Genomic DNA, 16807 nt, shown 5'->3' with positions numbered 1-16807 from the left:
AGTTATTTCTTACCCATTACACAATGTTTCTGTGGGTCACTTGCAGGATTAACAGGATTACTTTGGTACTGTATACAGATGTGATCACTCAAGTAAGCTCTGGGCTTATGAGGATCATCTTTTTAAAAATAATTTGATAATAATTAAATTTAATATATTCAGCATAATCTCAAGGTATCTATTTGCAGTGGGTATCTGACAATGATATCCTCCAAAAGTCACACCGAATCTAAAAATAGATTTATTCTGTCTGTGTTCACATTTGTGTGACAGTTATGACTCAGAGAACAAGTCGGATCCTTGATGCAAATTTTGACATTCAGAAATTTAAGTTTGTAGGATTTCATGACATTTTGCGGTGAGCTCGCAGATTGCACACAACTCGCCTCTTCCTCCTCCAAGCGTGTAAGAGAAACTGAGGTGGTTGAAAACTCAGAAAAAGCCAGAGTTTGCTAGCTAGCTGAAATGTGTGAATGCTTCACTGATTCAATATGTTTTTTTTTAATTTATGCTACTTATGTTATTTTCTTATGTCTGTGCTTATATGTCATATGTTGTTGCTAAGTATAAAGCACTTTGAGTTTATGTGCAATTAAATGTACTATATAAATAAAACTGCCAGGTGATGCCTTCATGGGAACGTTCAGTGTTCAGTTGTAGTAGTTTAGTAGCTTGTGGCACATTGGGGATAATTCAGTGTCTATATCCTTTTTTCATTTTGCCTTTGTCTTGTTTCACTGCCTCTCATTCAGTTTTGAATTCAGTTTCATGGTATCGTACAATCCAGAGAGCGAGGAATTCACTCAGTTTATTTCACACGTCTGTGTAAGAGGCTCTGAGATCTTCAGTGTGTTAAATACAAATGAACAACAGAAATGTGATACTCCTCTCTTAGACTCTGACACATTAACATTTAAATTACATGTGCCTTTGGTTCCAACGTCTACTGTGTGTCAAAGATACATGAGGAACGTAAAGCACCTCAATCTTGTGCCCCAGCTGCTCTGGCTGCAGGTAGCTTCTGAGAAACTAAAAAAAAATCTGAAGAAACAAATAAAAAAAAGAGGTGCACATTCCTGATCTCTGCTTGAGGCTAGCGGCTTAGGCTATGTTAGCCCATAACGGGGTGGAACACCTGACCAAATTTCAGTTGACAGAATTGCATTGTGGGTAATGTAGGTGCCTGGGTTTTTCAAACAGGAAGAATGTATGGAATGAAAAAGATGAAGTGCATATAGGTGCAAGAATACCAGTTGAATAACCTGAAAAAATACACCTACACCTTTTGTGGCAAGTGGTGTCACTCATGAGAAGACAATGCTTTCATGTCTGTGCAGTAGGTTAAATAGATAGCTAGCTTAGCTTAGCATGAAGACTGGAGACAAGGCAGTACAGACAAGAAACTGAACTGAACTTAAAGGCCTTTTTGATGTGCCCTGCTGTTAGCCTCTTATTACATTCCCAGTCATAAGTGCTCCTGTCATCGCCCGTTTTCATTCAAAGTTCGTCAGATAACTTCAATGTAAATGTAATGTTTGTGTCCCGTCTGGAACCAAAGGTCGAATTATCTAAAGTTTAAAATGACCTAACTTTACATGTAATGTTGCATCATGTGATTTACTGGACATCGCACCACATGACGTATGTAACATACTTACTTTAACCCAAACCATGATTTTGTCCTAAACATGCCCAAACTGTAACTGTGTCACAACAGTAACCTCGTGTTAAACAGGCTTTCTGTCAGCGTCTCATACAGATGCAAAAGGGGGGGATGCTTAAGTCCAGAAACATCAGGAATGGTTTCTTCATTCATAAATTCCCTCACTCTCATCAAAATGCATAACATTTCCAAAGATAATACACCTAACTGTCCAAGATGTAGAACCGAGGAAGGACCATCCATGCATATGTTATTGAATCTGTCATCTGTTAGAATTCAGTTCATGCATTCACAACATCAGTCCTGAAAATAGAATAGAGTAAATTAAATTAAATAGAGTAAATTTAATTTCAATGAATGTTTATATTTATTAAATGATATGCCAGATTTCCAATTGCATCTAAGAAGTGTAGCATATTAATATTAAAGCATAGCAGTGGCTGCTGCAGAGGACTAATAGCCTCAATACCTGGGGCAAACATTTCACCAACTGACCTCTAGGGGCGCCCCAGATAGATGTTCATTTTTTAATCAGTTATGCCTCGTTTCTGAATCTCTGAGTCTTGATTTTAGTCAGTTTTGACATGATGTGAAATTTTAAAAACCTGTATTCTCACTGGGTTTTATTGGGTTGTCTATATGAGCATGAACTGCTGGAAATGAAATATGAAACTAACTCAAATTGACAATTCAGTGTTCCTACAGTGACGATGAGTCATTCAAACCGTAATGCATGAGTTTCCTTTTTTATAACTCAATAGCGTGTCAGAATCACAGCTGTGACAACCTTTCAGTTCCTCTTCTGTTAGTTACACTGATTTTATCAACAACCTCATAAACTAGCAAAACTGATCCATGAAAACAAAGTTTTTCTACATTTCTGAGATCATAATTGGTTTCTTATTAAATCAGTCTGGTTTTAGGAACAAAAAAAGTCCTGCTTGTATGGATTTGGAAAAGCTGTATCCACACTGTTTATTGAATTGTCTATAAGAACACGTAATGCTGAAATTAAATATGAAACTAACCAAAATTTGCATTTCTATCATAATGAGTCATCTGAAGTAGAGCTTCAGTGACTAATCGATTAGTAATTATTATTGATTATTAGCCTGGTCGATGCATTTTTAACAAGCTTAAAACAGGAGATATATTAGATGTCATTGATGTCAGAAAGCAAAAAGTTACAGAAGTCCACTTTTAGGGTGATGAAAATGTGGAAATGTATTCAAGACCATCACTCTGCTCCTGTTTCTCTCTCCTCTTCCTCTTGGCTCTCTTCCATTCTTTGGGCTGATGGGAGTGTATTTCCTGGAGCAGCTGAAACATGAATGCACTGATGGATTAGTCATAATGTATACATATGTTTGATTGGACACCAGATCATCATGATGCAGTTAAGTCAAAGTGATATTGTACCTGCTGAGCGTTGCTGTTTTTTGGACGCCAACTTGTTCAGGTAGAGGAAGCTACTGACCAGAGCGAGGATGGGCAGGCACCTCATGGCATAAAGTAACACATCCTCTGAGTGACTACCTGAAATCCACCCGAAGAAACAACCACATTGATCATTACTGTTACTGTTATTGAGGGAGGACAGCTTAATCCATGCTAGTGTTGCTAGTTTGTTGTTGTCGTGCACATGTTTTTATTATCCTGCCAGGCATAAGCTTCAGTGTGTGTATGAGTGAGTGTGTGCATGTGTGTATGATCAGTGGACCAACAGCTTGTCTGCAGTTAATCTTCATTACTGCTGGACTGATCAGCCTAATTTAATTGTGCAAATTCATGTATGCTGAAGGACTGAAGGATTCTTCAAACTTGACACAAATGTTCATTTGGATTCAAAGATACACTAATTAAATTTTGGTGGTTGAGGGTCATGGTGACCTCACTAAATACATTTTTGGCCATAACAAGATTTCAATGCTGTTATTATAGTAATAGTAATATTGACAAACGGTCAAGAAAGTCACGAAGGGAAATATTTTTACACCTATCTTCCTTATTAAACAGAAAAATGCAACCATCTTGGTAAAATCTCCACTTTTCCAATAATCACTAGTTCTGGTTATGTTGAAATAAAACTTAGACTATTTAGACTTAGATGTGGAAATATTCTGGCTCTGCTAATCTCACTCCTCTCCTGCTGGATGCCTCTCCTGTCCCTGCCTGTCGTCTCTTTGTCATCCCTGGAGTCAGAGTCCTGGTTGGAGCCACTATAAACCACCTCGTACTTTATTCCATATCCTCAGACTGGCTTCCATTGGTCCAAAGCTCCTGTGCTTGCAGCATAAATGCCAACACTCCCCCCAAGTGCTCTGAGCTGTCAGTCTCCAATAGATGCATGGCTAACTGATCAAACCAGCTAACGGCAGCTACAGTTAGCAGCTTTTTTACTGTTACTATGACAATATTCTGTCTCTACTTGTTTAGAGCATGAATTAGACAGGTGGCCAGTTCTTACATATTGCACCATAAATGAAAACACCAAAGCAGCATTTTGAAATTGACACACTCTTGGAAGAATGAGCTTCAAGTGTCATTGAATGCATTATATACATACATATACACATATATGTAAATCAGCAAAACTGTGAAAGGCACTACTGGTGTTTTGCCACCCACCCGTTTCTGTTTCCTTTGTGTTCTCTCTGGCCATAACTGTGACGACTGTACCTTTTCCTTCAAACACAAATAAAAATGGTATCTCAGCGGACACCTTGCAGGTGTACCTCCCTGAAGCTTTTTTCGTGATCCTCGTGAAGGTCAAGTGTGAGCAGTCCAGTGTCTCCTTTTGCAGAGATCCTTGAGAGTAATTCTTCAAGAAAGTCTCACTCTTTATATACATTTGATTTTTCACCCAGACAATCCCCATTCTCTCAACCTCCCCTGTCCAGCAGCAGGTGATGGACACTGTCTCCCCCTCCATAACAGAGACACTGGGACTCTGGGACACCCGTATGCCTGATGGGACACCTAAAGAGACACAGATATGATGTGGTTTAGTCTTTGCTCACATAACAAAACCAGTGGTGGAATGTAACTACATATTTGTACTTAACTACTGTACTTATTGTAAGTACAAATTAAAGGCACGTTCTACCTCTACTCTACTACATCTCAGAAGCAAAATATTGTACTTTTTACTCCACTACATTTGTCTCACAGCTTTAGTTACATGTTACTTTTCAGACTGCAGTTTTTTAATGATTGTGAAAAACCTGAGGATTATTTTTCTCCTTAACTCTTCTACTTATAAAGATGAATAAACCATTTGGAATTAGCTGGAAAGTGCATTGTCATAAAGCTGAAAGCAGGACTGTTTTACAGACACCATGAAATGTTGACTTTTTCATAAGTGGAAGTAACTGATTACAAACAATAAAATTACTGTAATTAAGTAGTTTTTTGGGTACTTGTACTTTTATGAGTAGATTTTCAACTCTGTACTTTTACCTCAATTTAAGTATATATTACACCATGTAATCTACTTAGTTATTTTTAAAAGTGACATAGTGAGTATTATTTGAAGTAATATCCAAACCTTTCATCTGCATCTTAGTAGCCAATCAGGTGATTTGATCACAAGCAGGGAAAAGAAAACCAGGAAATACAAACAGAAAACAAGACAAAATGCTGCAGCAGCACAGGTTTCATGCAGGGATGTCAATGATTGATCATTATTGAGAATTTACTCAATTTAAAATGTATTAATCAATATTTAATCAATAACTATGGCTGTAATTGCACCTCCTTAACATTGTTTTGTCTGGTACAGCTATTTGTTGAATAAGGAAACATGAAGTCAAACTTAAAATGAACAAAACAGAAAAAAATTGGAGATGAGAGAACGTGTTTTATATCTTAGAAATTAGTCATGATTAATGGATTATTCATGTTTACAACTATTGGTTAGAGAAAATACACAAAATTTGCAACCCCCCTAGTCATAATGCATTAAACATCAATGTGTAAAAAGTATGTTTACTTGTAATTGAGTAAAATTTTTAGCAATGTGACAGAACTTGTACTTGAGTACAAATTTTCAGCCCGCTTTCCACCACTAGACTTTTTACAGATGCGTGGTTCTCACAGTGCAGCCACAATACAAACATATGATGATCTTATAGACCATGATGCATTGCTGTAGATTAAACTACCTGCAGTAGTAGGTAGTTTCAACTAATTAGTTAAAACAGGCTCAAGCTTAAACATCTACAGCAGTAAACTGTAACACTGACAGGAAAAACTTTACTGCATAATTAGTACTTCTACTTTTCATATTTTAGGTACATTTTGCAGATAACACTTACATACTTTTACTTGTAGCAAAGTATTTTTACAGTGTGGTAATGGAACTGAAGTAAAGGACTTGAACACTTGTTCCACCACAGCAGGTAACCATATATGAGCACGTAGTTTTAATTGCACGTAATACCCACGCTTAACTCCCACGCTTAACTTCGGACCACTGATTCCACACATTGTATCTCATGTGGTTTTTTTAGTATCTATTATGGCCTGAGAGAGCCGGCCTGAACACAAACCACCTAAAAATACTTCATATCAGCAGCTAAAGTGCACACGGCATGCAGATGATGCAGAGTTATTAACAACATTCAAAAACATCAGATGATGTGCGCTATGGAGACACATTTATATAAAAGTAATAAATAAATAATAATTACCACGCACGCAGTACACTTGCATCTGAAAGCTTTTGGATGTCATGCTTCAACAACATAGTATTATACAGGCATACATACTATATTACACTGTTATTGCATTCATTGTTATTTGCTTGATAAGTAGAGGCTAGTTGTGTAAAGTAACCAAGTACATTTTCCAAGTGCTGTACCTGAGTACAATTTTGCGGTACTTGTAACCTTACTTGACCACACTATCAATAACACCCGACAAAACATAAATATTATTTTCATATCATCCAAGTAACAATGGACTATTTCACAGTTGGTTATTTTTGACGTATATTAGCAGATAGCAGATACCTAAAGGCTCTTTGTGTCAAGGTTGGGTGGTGATGATAAGAAGAAAGAATTATAGGAATGATTTAAAATGTTTGATCTAATTTAAGAACATGTAGAGAGGACAAATAATTGGAACCATTTAAATGATTATTTTTGTTGTTCATGTCTGTAGAGATTTGTTAGATACTATATATATCCATATATATGTCACCCCATACAATAACATTAGTAAAAATTAAACTGAAGTACAAAATACTTTGCTTTGTTCAAAATGCAATATATTTGCATAAGCTAAGAGAGGTTTCAAAGAAAAAATCGTCTTTTTTTACAATAAAAAAATGGATTTTGAACACCCTTAATGACTTGATCATTCTCTTTTAAATCCCACACCTTTAACAATTCATTTTTAAGTAAATAAATATACAATGATAAATGATTGAATATAGATCAGATTTAGTATATTTTTACTTACTTCTAGAAAGGCAGGCACAGAGTGAGGTGAGTAACAGCGAGCAGCTCAAAAGAAGTTTCATCCTTTCACATCAGATCACCACTGGCCACTGACTCTTTAGCGCTAAGTCACTCACATCTAACACACACACACACACACACACACACACACACACACACACACACACACACACACACACAAAACACTACATGCCAGTCCTCATCATCACTGTAATGTTCGTTTGAAAGATTTTTCAAGAGAAAAGTATAAAACCACAACCTGTGTTCCTTCCCCTCCAGATGAGCTGAAGGCAGCTGTAGCTTCTCTCTGATAAACTGTTGCTATTTAGAAGACATAATTTATTTGTGTCTGAGGTACAATGACCAGTCATTTCCCCTGCAGATTAGATGAAAAGAAGAATCAGCAGGTAAATGATGTGACAATGCTGGATTATATGCAGCATTTGCAGAATGACAGACTCCATCACTACTACTTGTGGAAAGATGCCAACCACAAATAATATCAAAATGCTTTTGGATTTTTCTAGAAAAACTTGAACATTAGGGCAGCACGGTGGTGCAGTGGTTAACACTACCACCTCACCTGAGTTCGATCCCCCAGCTCCCCGGCTGGAGCAGGGCCTTTCTGTGTGGAGTTTGCATGTTCTCCCCGTGTCTGCGTGGGTTCTCTCCGGGTTCTCCGGCTTCCTCCCACAGTCCAAAGACATGCATGCTAGGTTAATAGGTGACTCTAAATTGCCTAATTGCCTGTAGGTGTGAATGTAAGAGTGTCTGTCTATGTGTCAGCCCTGCGATGAACTGGTGATTTGTCCAGGGTGAACCCCGCCTCTCACACAATGTCAGCTGGGATAGGCTCCAGCAGCCCGCGACCCTTCCAGAATAAGTGGTTACAGAAAATGGATGAATGAACGTAAACATTAATTTTAATGAATTTATATGAATATAAAAATAGACAGGAACATACTATTGGGAAATGTATTGTTTGTACTTTAATGACTTATTTATTTGCTTTCATTTTCCCTTTCTTAATAGAGAACACTGCACCAGGTTGTATTTTAGAGTGGTGTTTCAGCATGTAATCACACAATGTGAAATATTGTTCTGTTGCTACTAAACAGAATTTGTAGGATGCATACAGTATGATGGATGAATAGAGTCCACAGCTTCTATGTCCTAGTACTGTGTGAGTCATAGCAGAGCTTCAGTGACTAATCAATTATTAATCGAAATTACCGCCAGCTATTGTGATAAGTGATCAATCAGTTTGAGAAACTCCTTCAGAAGAAAAGTTCAAATTTAAATATTTTCCTGGTTTCTTTACACCTCTCTGAATAAACAGTAAACATTTGAGGACGTCGTCTTGGACTTTGGGAAACACTGAAGGACATTTCTTACCATTTTCTGACCTTTTATCAATGGAACAATCGATTAATCGAGAAAATAATCAACCAATTAATGGGCAGCATAATTCACTATCTTCTAGATTAATTTCCAGATAAACTTAATGCTGGATGAAACATATGAAAGAAAAAAGTAATCATCATACTGTAGCAATAATCAGAATGATAGACTTTATTTTAGTTCTTAGTCAAAAGAAGGGAGATTTTTCACAGATTCCAGAAATCAAATATTTACATTTTTCTCTCATGTCTTTTTTCTTCTTCTTGGTCTTCCTCTCTTCTCTGGACTGAAGTGGGTTTACTCTCAGGAACAGCTGAAACACACAGTGATTCATCAGCTACTCCAGTCACATGTTCTCTGCTAACACAACAGGCCACATACGAGGCGTTGTCTATTTTTCTAGAGGTTTTTGCAGAGTTGTGCAAAACCACAGCTTCCGTTTGTTCCCTTCAGATGCAAATAAACAGCCTGGTCGATGCATTTTAACAAGCTTTAAACAGGAGATATATTAGATGTCATTGATGTCAGAAAGCAAAAAATTACAGAAGTCCACTTTTTAGGGTGATGAAAATGTGGAAATGTATTCAAGACCATCACTCTGCTTCTGTTTCTCTCTCCTCTTCCTCTTGGCTCTCTTCCATTCTTTGGGCTGATGGGAGTGTATTTCCTGGAGCAGCTGAAACATGAATGCACTGATGGATTAGTCATAATGTATACATATGTTTGATTGGACACCAGATCATCATGATGCAGTTAAGTCAAAGTTATATTGTACCTGCTGAGCGTTGCTGTTTTTTGGACGCCAACTTGTTGAGGTAGAGGAAGCTACTGACCAGAGCGAGGATGGGCAGGCACCTCATGGCATAAAGTAACACATCCTCTGAGTGACTACCTGAAATTCACCCGAAAAAACAACCACATTGATCATTACTTTTACTGTTATTGAGGGAGGACAGCTTAATCCATGCTAGTGTTGCTAGTTTGTTGTTGTCATGCACATGTTTTTATTATCCTGCCAGGCATAAGCTTCAGTGTGTGTATGAGTGAGTGTGTGCATGTGTGTATGATCAGTGGACCAACAGCTTGTCTGCAGTTAATCTTCATTACTGCTGCACTGATCAGCCTAATTTTATTGTGCAAATTCATACACTAATTAAATTTTGGTGGTTGAGGGTCATGGTGACCTCACTAAATACATTTTTAGCCATAAATCAAGATTTCATGCTGTTATTATAGTAATAGTAATATTGACAAACAGTCAAGAAAGTCACAAAAGGAAATATTTTTATACCTATCTTCCTTATTAAACAGAAAAATACAACCATCTTGATAAAATTTCCACTTTTCCAATAATCACTAGTTCTGGTTATGTTGAAATAAACCCTTAAATCATAGACTTAGATGTGAAAATATTCTGGTCCCACATGCTGCTGATGGACAACCTGTCTGTCACTCCTCTCCTGTTTGATCTCATTCTTTTTTTTTTTTTTTTTTTTTTTTTTTTAAGATATTTTTTGGGCTTTTTGCCTTTATTGATAGCGAAAGCTGAAGGTATGACAGGAAAGGGGGGTGAAGATAGAGGGGATGACACGCAGCAAATGAGCCGCAGGCGGAATTCGAACCGGCGGCCGCTGCAGAGGACTAACAGCCTCAATACATGGTGCGCACGCCCTACCGACTGAGCTATAGGGGTGCCCCTTGATCTCATTCTTAATAAACATTATTATCAGTCCTGTCATTTGGCAAAGGCAAGCAGTGTGTATGTTAGATCACTGGTGTTTTTTCACCTACCGCCAGCTATGGGGACATCTGTGTTTTCATCTGTGTTTTCATCTGTGTCGTCCTTTGTGTTCTCTCTGGCCATAACTGTGATGACTGTACCATTTCCCTTCAACGTATTGAAAACTGGCACCTCCACAATCACCTTACAGGTGTATGTCCCTGAATCCTCTCTTGTGATATCGGTAAAGGTCAAGTTTGAGCAGTCTGATGTCTCCTTTGTCAGAGATCCTTGAGACTGGTTCTTCAAGAAATTCTCTAGATTTGTTTGATTTTTCAACCAGGTGACTCTTCTTCTTTCACCCTCCACTGTCCAGCAGCAGGAGATGGTCACTGTCTCCCCCTCCATGACAGAGACATCAGGACTCTGGGTCACAACATGTGAGCCTGATGAGACACGTAAAGAGACAGAGATATGATGTGGTTCAGCCTTTGTTCCTATCACAAAACCAGTGGTGGAATGTAACCAATTACATTTACTGAACTACTGTACTTCCGTACAAATATGAGGTTTACTTTACTTGAGTATTTCCATTTTATACAACTTTGTAATTATACTCCAGTACATGTATCTCTCAATGTGTTTTTGAATGTTAGTGACAGAGGTGGGAGTAAATCACACGTGTAAGTCTCAAGCAAGTCATAAGTCAAGTCATGCAATTCTGATGATCCGTCACAGTTTCCACCTTAAAAACAAGGGCAGTTTTATTTTCAGCATTACCTAACAGCCCTCTGCACCTTATGAATCTTGTTCATATTTGACATTTTGTGGCAATAACAAGCCTCCAAAATGAACAGAAATGTAAAGAGGATTATGAGACTTAAACATTGTAGGTGAATGTAACTAAGCACATTCACTAAAGTACTGTTCTTAAGTACAGATTTGAGGTGCTTGTACTTTACTTGAGTGTTTCCATTTAATGCAACTTTATACTTCTACTCCACTACATTTCAGAGGCATTTGTACAATTTATCTACTCTAAGTAAACAATAAAACCCCACCTCAACCAGATGCAGCTTTAAATTATACAGAGCATCAATAACTTTAATTCAATAATACAATACACATCATTCTGAAACAGGCAATTCTGCATTATGTTTACTTTTTGGACTTGAGGTATATATTGATGGCAATTCATTTGTATTTTAACTCAGGTCAAATTTTGGAAGCAGGACTTATTATAGTATTTCTACACTGTGGTAGTGCTACTTTTATTTTTATTTTGAGCCACTAGAGCCAGAGGACAGTGACAGGATGGTATTCTTTTCTTCAGTGTCGGGTTGTTGGAACTAAAGTGAACTGAAGTGTTCAGAAGAACTCCCCTTTTCCTTTACACACTTAAACTGTGTGCCAGTTGTGGCTCTATACTTTACTATATGTTCTATATGTTTACCAGCTTGCTAACTTTGTCTGCTGTTAGGCAGGTAGTGAGCACTGGGTCCATCAGAGCTTTAAATCATTTTCTTTAATCACTTACAATACAGATTTCCACACAAAATACAAACTATAATCTGTAAGAAAGTAAAGCACATTACTGCAGTTTCTTATCTCATCTGTGAAATACTTCCTGTCTCATACACGATACACGCAGTATACTGCCATTACTTTCAAAAAAACACACACCGTCAATAACACTGGACAAAACATAAATATTATCTCCATATCATCCAATTATTTGACCTCTGCACATTTTCTTCAATTGGATCAAACATTTTAAGTCATTCCTTTAATACTTCCTTCTTATAATCATTACCATCCAATCATGATACAAAGAACCTCGACACATTTTCAGCGTGATCTGCTAATATACATCAAAAATAACCAACAAAGGAAATACTTGTGTCACTTGTTCACTTTCATCCATGTAAATGATTATTTTTGTTGTTCATGTCTGTAGAGATTTGTTAGATGCTATATTTATATATCCGTATATATGTTGCCCCATACAGTAACATTAGTAAAAATAAGTTGAAGTTCAAAATACTTTTACTACTGTTTTTTGGAATTGTAACATGTTTGCATAGGCTATGAGAGGTTTCTAAGAAAAATTTCAGTCCGTTTTTCCTCTCAAAAGTGGGATTTTGAACACCCTTAATGCAATCTATTACTGTTGTGACTTGATTATTCTCTTTTAAATCCCACACCTTTAACATATGACTCTTAAATAAATAAGTATACTATAATAAATGATTGAATATAGATCAGATTTAGTATATTTTTACTTACTCCAAGAAGGGCAGGCACAGAGAGAGGCGAGTAACAGCGAGCAGCTCAAAAGAAGTTTCATCCTTTCACACCAGATCACCACTGGCCACTGACTCTTTAGCGCTAAGTCACTCACATCTAACACACACACACACAAAACACTACATGCCAGTACTCATCATCACTGTAATGTTCGTTTGAAAGATTTTTCAAGAGAAAAGTATAAAACCACAACCTGTGTTCCTTCCCCTCCAGATGAGCTGAAGGCAGCTATAGCTTCTTTCTGATAAACTGTTGCTATTTAGAAGACATATTTTATTTGTGTCTGAGGTACAATGACCAGTCATTTCCCCTGCACATTAGATGAAAAGAAGAATCAGCAGGTAAATGATGTGACGCAGATGAAATAATGGTTGGTTGGGATCCCTAATGGTTCTCATGTGGTTAAACTTTTTGGTTCTGGAAACGTAGCTGCTTGCTAGACGTTTTCAAATTAAAAAGATGTTGCAGATTTCACTGGTTTGATCTGCAAAGTAATTGTTAAGATACCATTTCCTTCTAATTTATCAGTGAACTTTGAATTTAACTTTATGAATGAATGTATGAAACTTGTTACTTGTTGCTGAAGTAGCTAACCGTAGCTGTTAGCCGCAGTTAGCGGGCAACAGAACCAGGCATAGTAGCCTCCCAGTGAACAGTAACATGGCAGTTAGCGGTTAACTAACTTACTTGACTTACTTACTGTAAACACCAATTAGTGTCTGCGGCAAGTCCATCCCTTACTGTCTGTTTCACAGGAAACATGTAACCAATAAGCACTAGCATTAGCTTTAACTGAAGGCTTTTCTAGAGGGCATCAGCAAGAGTTTGATTTACCAACTGGTTCTATGCTCCTATTACATTGTATTATGGTTTGTTGATCTGATTGGTTGAAGGTAAAGTGATAGACAGATAGTTCATCCAATTATTTATTAGAATTATGGTAGTTTTTTAAAGTGCTTGCCCTTTTCTAAATTGTTTGTGAGGACAATTTCTCAGATTGTTCTGTGTAACTATCTGCAGCATCAGGTTAGTAAAATTTGGGCACAATGATAAAAGGAACAGTTCTAACCAAGTACAACTTCATTCCCTTCATTCGTACTGAAGAGTTGGTGAAAAGAATGGGATTGTTTGCTACCATAACATCACCACTACGTTCAGCCAAACGAACCACTTGCTGCAGGGCCGCGCAATGTCATATCACCTAATCACAAAAAAGATGAAAAAAAGTTAAGTGAATCTGCTATCATTTGTTTTCTGTGGCAAAGAGACTGCACACAACACTGTTATCATCAACATCATTTCTAGCCACAGCAGGCAGCTATTTAATGCCAAGCACCACACAACAGAAAGACAAATTTAGCATAGTAAACAGAAGTAACAGGGCTGGTGCAGATGAAAAGTGCTGACAGCTAGTAGATAGCAGGAGCCCTGCAAGGAGACTACTAGCTAGCTTTGTAAGCTTTAGTTTGCTGCTAGCTAGCTTTGTTAAGATTTGCTTAACAAAGCTAGTTGGTGGAGAGTTGGTGGAGATTAAAACAGAGACAAAAGGAGAATGAGTATAAGACTTAACATTCACAGGGAGGTCAAAAACACAACTCCAAACAAATGCTAATGTTTGCTAAAACATGATGGATTATATGCAGCATTTGCAGAATGGCAGACTCCATCAGTACTACTTCCTGAAAGATGCCAACCACAAATAATATCAAAATGCTTTTGGATTTTTCCAGAAAAACTTAAATTTTATATTTTTAATTTTAATGAATTTATATGAATATAAAAATAGACAGGAACATACTATTGGGAAATGTATTGTTTGTTCTTTAATGACTTATTTATTTGCTTTCATTTTCCCTTTCTTAATAGAGAACACTGCACCAGGTTGTATTTTAGAGTGGTGTTTCAGCATGTAATCACACAATGTAAAATATTGTTCTGTTGCTACTAAACAGAATTTGTAGGATGCATACAGTATGATGGATGAATAGAGTCCACAGCTTCTATGTCCTAGTACTGTCTCTTCCACAATGACCAGGTGTAAAACATGTGCATTGTCAAATATTTAGGTTCAAAACCATAAAGTAATTGCAAAACATGTTCTGAATAGCCTGTGAATGCTAAAATATAAATATATACACTTCTCTATTATACAGTTTGCAAGGAAGAGTCAAAGTGCTTTAGGGGGTATTTCCTATAAGGTCTACTAAAAGCAAGTGGTCTTGTGCTCTACAGTCAGTGTGATGTTGAGAGAAAAACAGGAAGACCCTTAACCACAAACTGCTCTTTTACAGGCCAGACTCTTTCATATTTGTGACATGCAGCATCTAAACAGATGAACTAAGACAGCTGCTAATTCACAGACAAGCTTATTTGTTCTGTTTGCTCTGGTTGCTCCCTCTGACTTCACTGAATTGCCAGTTGAAGTCTTTCAACTGTTCTAGAGTTAAAGTTAAAAACTGATGGAGATTTTGTAGCACAGCTCCACTCACCATCAGATCAGCTAACAGTCTGTATTTTGTGTGATTGCTGTGCAGCAGAGATGACTTGCATACTTGTTATTCTTCCATGCACATTTTTCTCTTTTCTAACTTAAATATTATTGAGTACCTATGGGTACCGGGGCCATTGTTATGAGCAGTCCAGTCTTTGTATAACCAAAGTGAGAGCTATGTATGTAACTTTGGGATAAAGTCAAACAAGTTTTCAGTGGGTGTTGGACACAGAGGTTGCTACTTGTCTCTGATCCTTGGTCCTTAATGGACAGGGTCTCAAGACACATCTGGTTTGTGTCCACTTGCAAACCTTAGAATTGCATCTTTGAGTTTTGCAGATGATGTCGTTCTGTTGGCTCCATCAGGCCGTGGCCTTCAGCGCACACTGGGGCGAATTTGCAGCCGAGTGTGAAGCAGCCAGGATGTGAGTCAGCACGTCAAAGTCAGATGCCGTGTTTCTCTGCTAGAAAACGATGGATTTCTTGCAAGTTGCTGCCCCAAGTGGAGAAGTTTAAGTAGATATTTCAGGGTCTTGTTCGTGAGAGAACCTGAGATTGGTGCGTCCTCAGCAGTATGTGGGAGTTGTACTGGACTCTTGTGTTGAAAAGGGACCTGAGCTGGAAGGCAAAGCTATCAATTGACCAGTCGATCAACACACCAACCCTCACTTAAGCTCATGAGCTTTTGGTAGTGACTGAAAGATTTAGGTCAAGGATACAAGCGGCTGGGCTCAACCCTACAGATAGGATGAAAAACTTACGGAGGGAGATCGGCGTGTCGAAAGGAGCCAGTTGAGGTGGTTCAGGCATCTGATCAGGATCATCCTGGGTGCCTTTCCTTGTAGGATTATAGTCCAACTGGTAGGAGACCCTGGGGTAGACCCTGAACTCAATGGTGGGGTTACATACATATACAAAAAAGCCCATTCATGGCTATTGTAATAATAACTTACATAATAATACTTAAGCTCACTATGATGACATAAACAGTTTTTAAGTTACATAATCTTCAGCAAAGTCCAATTAATTAATTAAGAGGGAACTCTACTGAAATCCTGTTAAGCAACCTTGTTGTAAATGATAAATAAATCACTTTATGTCCTTGTATAATACATGAATGTCTATGGAGCTTCTGTACTATATGTAATTTGATGTACTTAACAGTTTTACTCTCTTTTTTGTGAATACATATTTCATTCATATTTTTCTCATATCAGTGTTTAATGCTTTAATCATTTCAGACTGTTGTTTTAAGCCATCATCTGTGCTGTCATTGTGTTTTATTTTTCAGCACAAACTGAATGTGTGGATTACATTAATCCACCACAAATTAGATTACTTGTCAGGGCTAAATATAGGTTCATTTAGCTACAGCAAAAATAAGACTTTCACCGTTCATGACAGGAAAAGTTAGTGTTAGCCACCAGAAATGATCACACTTAGTCATTTTTATTTCTTTTGTGTGAGTCAGAGCAGGGTAAACATTAACAGCCTTCCTCCTACTACTTTCCTCTGTGCTCTTTCAAAGTCTCTCACATGTTGGCTCTGTGGTTCACACTGTTCCACAGATGACCTAGGCCTATAGTGTTGTATGTTGAAACATTATGCTCATTTTACATGCAAATTTTGATGCAAACTTTTGATGAAGGCACAGAGATAAACCATGGTATTTTCCTAAACTTCACCAGGTAGTTTTTTTGAACCTAACCAAACTACAACTGAAAACTAAAAATAATAACAACAACAAAAAAGGTGAGTCTCTG

At 37.5% G+C, this 16807-nt stretch overlaps 1 protein-coding gene across 1 annotated transcript; it reads right to left on the bottom strand.

Moving 5' to 3' along the window:
• Positions 1–8701: 8701 nt before the first annotated feature.
• On the bottom strand, positions 8702–15971 carry LOC146306207 (uncharacterized). Its single transcript, XM_084711761.1, has 4 exons — positions 15806–15971; positions 10318–10692; positions 9302–9418; positions 8702–9202 (listed from the first exon to the last, which is right to left on the bottom strand). The coding sequence occupies exons 1-4, from the start codon at positions 15969–15971 to the stop codon at positions 9120–9122; spliced, it is 741 nt and encodes a 246-aa protein (XP_084567887.1). The 3' UTR covers positions 8702–9119.
• Positions 15972–16807: the final 836 nt, after the last annotated feature.

Source organism: Lutjanus erythropterus, chromosome 23 (genome assembly GCF_056507025.1).
Source record: "Lutjanus erythropterus isolate fLutEry1 chromosome 23, fLutEry1.hap2, whole genome shotgun sequence".
NCBI lineage: Eukaryota > Metazoa > Chordata > Actinopteri > Lutjaniformes > Lutjanidae > Lutjanus > Lutjanus erythropterus.
Note: the sequence above shows the minus strand (reverse complement) of the source record. Positions and strands in the feature narration are given on the sequence as shown.